Source organism: Sinocyclocheilus anshuiensis, unplaced genomic scaffold (genome assembly GCF_001515605.1).
Source record: "Sinocyclocheilus anshuiensis isolate Anshui unplaced genomic scaffold, SAMN03320099.WGS_v1.1 scaffold1114, whole genome shotgun sequence".
In the NCBI taxonomy this organism is placed as follows: domain Eukaryota; kingdom Metazoa; phylum Chordata; class Actinopteri; order Cypriniformes; family Cyprinidae; genus Sinocyclocheilus; species Sinocyclocheilus anshuiensis.
Genome location: NW_015540838.1, coordinates 1279833 through 1287700, shown reverse-complemented (window position 1 = coordinate 1287700; position 7868 = coordinate 1279833). Strand labels below are relative to the sequence as shown.

The following is a 7868-nucleotide window of genomic DNA, read 5'->3' as shown; positions in this document are numbered from 1 at the left end:
TATATATATATATATATATATAAAAAAAAAGGTCTAGTAAAAAGTGCACATTAAAGATCAAATACAACAATCATCTCACTAAGTAGTCAGATCAGAAATTCTGCAGATGTCACAGCACTTAAAAGAAACTGTAACTGTTTCAAAGTAAACATTCAAACTTCAAAAGAACTTTACGTGTGATTTTAAATAATCAGATGGATGCTGGTTAAACCAATTAAAGCAAGACAATTTCAATCAGGGTTTGATTCATCCGAACAGTATCAGATGATACGGCACCACAGAACCCTTTCACTTCGGGAATGAGAAGACAACAATCAGACAGAGCTAGTGATGAGCCTCCATGACTTCATCTTCAAAATCAGTCTCCATGAGATTCTAACGCCCTCAGTGAGAGGTAATATAAGGGCCCCAAACAACTAAGTCATTAAGTTTTTATCTCCTCTGGCTCTGGCTCAGACCCTCCTCAGTAGTTTACCTGCATCACTCAAACATCTCCAGCTTATCTGAAGAAGCGCCTTCACTTTGCATGCCGCTACCTCAGTAATCACCGGTAGCTACGTTCAGTAGCTCAGTAAGCTTCTTACACCCTTCCCCTCCAGATTAGCCGTTAGAGGCGGCAACAGACTTGCTCAGTTCAGATAAAACACAGCACCGGCGTGGACAAATACTGCAAGCAGCCAACCGCTAGCCGGCTTGCTGCACACTCACACACACAATGCACAAAGCTGATTGTTCTAACAGTGGTGGGAGATATCACACAGTGAGAATAAAGAGATATGAAAGTCCATACATCACCTATTAATACTACTGATTAACTTCAGGATATGATCCCTGTCAGTGACATTGCCATGTCACAGAAACAGAGCAAAAAATTCAGCAAAAATGCCCTCTAGAGAGATGAATCTTTCAACTACTCCCAATTTCTTTCTGACCTTCACGGACACTGAACTAGTTTTGTCGTCTACATGATCGATGAAGCGTCCTGAAAAAGTGAAAATAAGGAGTGTGTGGCATATTTTGCTGGAACATCAGCTACCGACAATCTGTGACCTTACATTGCAGCTCGGAGTCCAACAAACCAAAACAATCAATTCCAACCATTTCACATTTCTTTGTACTTGGTCTTTATTTACTTTCTGAGAAACAACCATGACAGCACTAACAGCAAGTCACTGTCCTTCTTAACATCCCTAATGCAATTCAGAGAAAAATGCATCAAACCGTGTAATTCATCAGCAGTGGTGTGTCATCCTCTGCTTAACCTTTCACAGAATAATGTTCTTTATGCTTTACATACAGGACAACTTCAACATACAATGACAACTTGGTCATCCACTAATGTTATTGAAAACTTTAAAGGGACAGTTCATCCAAAACTGACAATTTTGTTAGCATTGAGTCTTTATTGTTAGTTGTTAAGCACATTGACTTTCACTAAATGGAAAAATTATGCAATGAAAGTGAATGGTGACTGAGTCACTAATATCTCCTTTTGGAAGAGAGAAAGTCACACAGATTTATAACAACATAAAGATAAATAAATAATGCGGAGTTTTCATTTTTGAGTAAACTATCCATTTAAAGTGATATATAAAAGAACACACTGTCAATATATTTAAAATGCACATTTAATCCATTTACTGAATTGCACACTTACCACAGGAGATGAAATTCTACAGCCAGGGCAGTCACAGATTGGAGGATGTACCTGTAAGATTCCTTTGGACATAAGTGTCTTCAGACTTTTCCCTAAAAAATAAAAACACAATCATTAACATTTTAGATTCCTGTAATTCCTGTATGCCCACATGGGGTACAAAACAATCAAGAATTCAAATGAAGAATTCATTTCATGTTAGCATCATGCAACAAAATCTACTTTTAAAAAGAGTCATTCAGAAATGGACCTGCATCTTATGACTCCAATGAACTATACCGAATGCACCCCTTAAGTGGCTAACTCCTGCGGTCATACACCCATCTGTCAAACTCATCCGTGGAACAGTGTCACCATGCAACAAAAGTGTCTTAAAAGGTCATTCATTTTATTTATAGTAAGTGACCAAGAGTAATACCCAGAGTGCACATGTACAAAATTAGTTTTAACCGAACTAAACTGTTGTCTGAAAGAAGACTTGAAACCTCTGGAAATAAACTCAAGTAAACTGTATAAAACTCTTCAGATGAGCTGATACATCAGCACAAAGTTATTCCACATACTGTAACAAATCAAAATATGTATCAAAATATTGCATTTTCCCACTTGTAATCTTTGAAGACACAAGCTGCTTCATATGATAATGTGCCACTGTATCTTAATCCTGATGTACTGCACTTCAAAAACAACTCAATATAGACATGTATTTCACATTCACAGCCTGAACAATATATTAACTATAAATCAATTTTTAAAACTATAATGATTTATTAAAAGTAGCAATTTACTAAAGACGAAAACTTAAGTTCAATTGCAGACTTAAAAGTAGTACAGTGACAACCTGCAGATAGGTTTGTTGTACTTATCGACCAAGAGCTGATAAAGAAAATCGAGTTAACGCTCCGAAAAGTAGTCAACTGAATAGAAATGACAAATTATCGCGACGAACTGAATGGATGGAAATAAAAATTTTATTACGACACAATGATAAAAACCCACGAACCAAAACAATTTAGTTAGCAGATATCTCAGCACAGAGTTACTACACATAATATAACATCAAGTTTGACCTCAGAAAAGTCTACCTGTTAAAATCTTAGTAAACACAAGTTGCTTAATCCATAACTGCTTGAACATGTGCCACGGTGTCATAATCCTGCTCTACTCCACTTCATTACAAAAACAACTTTATATAGAAGTTTTAAATTCAAGTAAAAATCTGTTCCTTTACTTTAATATTTGTACAATCCACGTGCGTAAAAACGACTTTTCACCTTTTTTTCCCCAACAGTGCGAATCCAGAACCGTTCGATTCAAAGCACAGTTCTCTTCTCAATGAACTAAAGTAGCTGCTGTTCAACAACCCGTATTGTTATCCCTAAAAAGAGCTGTTCTATTAATTCACGAACACGACGGAGTGTTGATGAGCCCTTATTTCAAAAGTAATATCCATTCGGCTGCACGCGGCACTGACTTACCTTTGTGCCTAATACTCCGTTTCCAGTCTTTGGCTGTCTCTCTTCCACTCACGAACTGGAACTCGTTTGGGGTGAGCCACTCAGCCCGGTATTTGATGGAGGGCCCTTTGCTGCCCTGGCACAGTTTGTTAATGTACAGTAGTGCTTTGTTTTCCCCGCACTCCACTTCGATACAAGGCTCCCCGTTGTCGAAAAACGGCTGAAAGTCCGGGATAGACGAGAAGCTCTCTAGCATGAAGTCGTCCGAGTGGTGGTGAAGGTGCTGCTGATGCAGGGCGGCGTCGCGAAAGCCCAAGTACGCGCGCTGATGATGGGCGAAAATGTGATCGTACGGCGGCGGATGAGGGGTCACCACGGGGATAGCTGTGTCATTTAAAGGGGCCAGGTATTCGGGCTGATTGAAGGCGGCTAATGCCATGTCTTCTCCATCCAGTCTCTCCTTTTTGATGGCAGGCATGTTACCCGAAGCGGAGCGCCGGTAACGAGTGATTAGCAGTTCATGCGTCCCAACTTGTGTCCCTCTTCGCGGAGTTCCAGGCGCACCGGTGTGTTTACGCACGACTCCCGCGTCGCTGGCTGACAGCAGAGCGCTTAAGTTCAGCCATTCACCACTTCACTCTTCTCCTCAGTGCACTGCTCGCATGACGGGTCTCCCCGCGCTCCTGCCCACCACATCTAATCGGACTAATGCCTGACATCTACGCCAGATATTAACTCTGAGCGTGCTTTAATGGTCGTTTATCCCGCGTTTCCTTTAAAATAATCACTATGGCAACTTCGCTATGTTTATTTCCTCCGTCAACTCCAGAGCTAAGTTTATTTCTGTCCAGAAAGTAATGAGGACACCATACGACTAGGATATTTTAACACATAATAAACCGTGTATATATGTAGTGTAGATCATGTAAACGTTCAGTAGTACATGCACAGTGTGTAGTGAGCCAGACTGGCTCGGAGCATTTTCATATCTGACGAGGACAGAAATAACAATTATGTTATCTATGTGCGGCTTTTCGATTGCAAATGATGCCTGGCGCTAATGGGAATGTTTTTTTTTTCTTTCTCTCAATCGCTCGGTTTTCTTTTAACCCCTAATACGTCGCTGAAGTCACGCTTTAGTTCACAGACCCAGACCAAACAAGATTTGCACTCTCCGCCGCTTCTCAAACTTGGCCCATTTAAACAGCGGAGGCAGCGCGAGCGCGAGCGCACTCAAGGGGGTCTGCGACGGACGAGGTTGCGTCACTATTTCCAGTCACTGCATGAAGTTCACAGAAATAATTTGATTTAGGCTTTATTTTCCATTCTCAGACAGCTATGTGGTTACCTTTATTCAGTTAAGGGGAATATTTTTTTTATCAAAAGATTTGTTGATTATAAATATACAAGTTACCATATTATGCATAGAAAGAATGTTACAAAAAAATAAATAAAACTATCACTGTAAGTTACCTAAAATGCAGTATACAGTAAAAATACACACACACATATATATATATATATATGTGTGTGTGTGTGTGTGTGTGTGTGTGTGTGTGTGTTTATTTGGATGAGACTATATGTTTTTGTTATTGGAGAAAGCTGCCAGAAAGGCCAATTTTAGTTCTTTAATCTGATATAATTTTGAACTTAAAGTCATCATGTGGCCTTGCTGTAAAATAATGGAAGCTGTGGTTACCAGAAATTTACAGTAAAAATGCATAAGTTACAAAAGTAACAGGGTGGCTGTAAAATGTACTGATGTAACATGCACTGTATTTTCATTTTAATGTAAACAAAAACAAACTGTGCCATTGAAGGCTATACTACTGGATATTTTGGCAGCAATAACCTGTTAATAATAATTTTATAATTATAATCCAAATCCTTTAATCTCTCAAACATAATGGAAACATTTTGATTTTATGCAATATATATATATAAAAATTAAAAGGACAAATCTTTATTTGTCCTTTTATTTTTGGTAATTGGTCAAATGTAATTATAAACCTACGTTGTTTATTGTAAACAAATCCGATGAAGCTGACTGTGCTATTTACATACAACATCACAATTCTTTTACACATTTACAAGGTTTACTTCCATTTTCATTTCATTTTTTTATGGTTTTTATCCCCACTTTAATTTGATTTTGACATAATCGTTATAAGATGCAGTCTATATATAATCAAAGATGATCAGGTGATTCTCTAGGTGTTGTTGAATACTGTACCAGAGGTGCACAAGCATGGTTTAATGAGTGTTAGAAATAGTCAAGAATGATTAAAAAAACATTTAAAAATATAATTTCTATATTTTTTAAACAAACTAAACATTTTTAAGGCAAAGGTCATCATTATGATAAACCATTTGATAAATCTGCTCAGTCTAATAGACACTACTGTTTGACTTTAAGGACTTAAAGATTTTGCAAGACTGTGAGACTTTCTATGCATCATTTCAATCTAGCAATCAAAAATCACCCCCACAAAGACATATCAGAAGAAAACTGGAAACAATCTAAAGGTCAAAGGTTCTCAGAGACCTCAGGAGATCCCTGAAACCCCAAGTGTGAGGATCCCCCGCGGGGATACCCTGCCCCCGCACACCTATTCTCATTATAACCACTGGTGAGTCATGAGGGACTCTATTTATGAAGGAGGGGTTCCCCTAAATCTACAGATGACAATGTAGCATTCAACCTACAGTTTGGTTCAGGACGGCTTCCCCTGAACTTTCAGCCCCCACATTATCGACAGTTCAGCAGAACAAGTCCTGTGGCATCCTCCTCTTGCTCATCAAAATGAAAGTGCCACCCACTCACACAGCACAAGAAATGGTCCCACATTTCACAACATGCATGTTGAAGAAACTTCTCTGCTTTTTATTATATCAAGTTTGGGTCACCTCCCTCTCACATGCTCATAACTACATCAAAACTCAAAGTGGAATGAATGAATAAATAAATAAAAAATATATACATTCAAATAAATAAATAAATAAAATTTACAAGCTGATAAAAGTAAATGTGTAAAATAACTACTTACTCAACAACTTTTGATCTAATAATCAATGTAATATATTGTTCTGGTTCAGAGCCTATGCACACAGTAATATGTAAACAATGCTTAAAGGCACAATATTTAAAACTTTTTTATGAAAATATCCAAAAACCACTAGAACAGTGTTATATATTTTGCTGACTTGTGTACTTACATTATCCCAAATGTTTAGAAGAATCCAGAGAAATAAGCAATTTTAACTAGTGACACGGACCGTGTCTATAGCGTCATTGTGTCGCCTGCCAATGACGTCATAACCCCTTGATTTCTGCCCGAGTCCCGTCGGATTGCTTCGGCTGTGGGGATGAAGACGACAACTCCCATGATTCCACACTCAGTCACGGCGTCATCAAACTACGCCTTTGTCTCTTTGTTTATTTTGAATACGCGCCCTCAAGCGGTGAAAATTACATATTGTGCCTTTAAGTTCAATGTCTACACTATAGTTAAGAATATCTATAAGACAGTAGGAGGGAGTTGTGTTCATCCACTTGATATTACAATGTTGGTAACAAATTTACTCCATTTCTTGAATTTTTATTCTATTCTTCTTTGGTAGCTTTTCAGACTACAAACATTAAGTAAAATCTATGAGGCCTTATTGTTGCTATAAGAATATATTTTGATACTTTGTCTTATAATTTCACATGGATTACAACATACATATTTACCATACATATAGATAGCAATATTTAATAAAGTACATGTATTTTAGGTTTGGTACATCACCAAAAACCAAAATGAAGTATGCACTTGTGAATACCTAAAAATGTTTACAATTATTTGCTGATTAAAAGCAGTATCACTTTCAGTAAAATTCTGATTTAGTGTTCTATTTGGTTTGCCTATTATTATTACACAACTTCTTCAGTATAATACATGTCAATAGCTTTGTTTTCTCCTTATTCTCTCAGTGTAGGTCGCTGCCCACAGTCCTGTCGAATGTAGAGAACCCCCTTGCAGTCGTCCCCGTCCCCGTCCCCGCGCGTTGTTGGCAGCGGCCCGGAGCCACAGCGCTGCTGGCGGGAGAGAGAGGTAATAAATAACCCGGGGAGAGGAGCGGAGACCGCCGGGCGGTGCACAGTCTGACCTGACAAATACTCACTGGAAAACCATCAGAGAGTAAGAGCCCACCCCTAATGCTTGGAGCCAGCCTTTCAGACATGAGCAGAAAAATATATAGGCCTGCCCATATTGGAAAAAATGGCGTCTCTCCCCCATCAACATTAAAAAAAGTGAAAAATGCAGCGAGAGTAATTAAAAGTGTAATTCTTCTAATTAAAAAAAGTTTTACAAATAAAGAAATGCACAGCGTTTTTGGGAAAGACCATTAAAATTATGTAAGTTCAAATGAGATGAAGACATACAATATCAGTTAGTACAATAGCAGTTTTACTGTATTCCACATGGAGAAGGTCGCCCACTCATGTGTACTGCCATATTTACATCACATGACCAGTGGTGTCATGCAATTGGCACAGCAACAGTAAAATAAATAAATAAATACAGTGTGTATTGAAAAGAACCCCCCCCCCTAAAATAATCACATTTTGTTGCTTGAAATGAAGGACACCGTTTTTAGTGCAACTCATAACAACCAAGTGAAAGATATAAAAAAAATAAACAAACAGAATCAATGAGTTGGAAAAAGGATCACCCCCATAGGCGGAGTTTCACTTTTATGCGTGGTGG

The 7868-nt window shown here is 38.2% G+C and overlaps 1 protein-coding gene across 4 annotated transcripts in view; it reads right to left on the bottom strand.

Moving 5' to 3' along the window:
* samd11 (sterile alpha motif domain containing 11) overlaps nt 1-7868 on the bottom strand; it is an 81626-nt gene that overhangs the window by 57663 nt on the left and 16095 nt on the right. The window contains exons 1-2 of one of the 4 annotated variants that reach the window (XM_016484745.1): nt 3136-4118; nt 1658-1749 (exon numbers count right to left, since the gene is read on the bottom strand). In XM_016484745.1, the coding sequence (XP_016340231.1) occupies nt 1658-1749; nt 3136-3592 (549 nt within the window). In that variant the 5' untranslated portion in view covers nt 3593-4118. Of the gene's footprint in view, nt 1-1657; nt 1750-3135; nt 4119-7868 lie in introns of those variants that run through there. The other 3 variants (XM_016484743.1, XM_016484742.1, XM_016484744.1) reach the window with 3 other exon arrangements.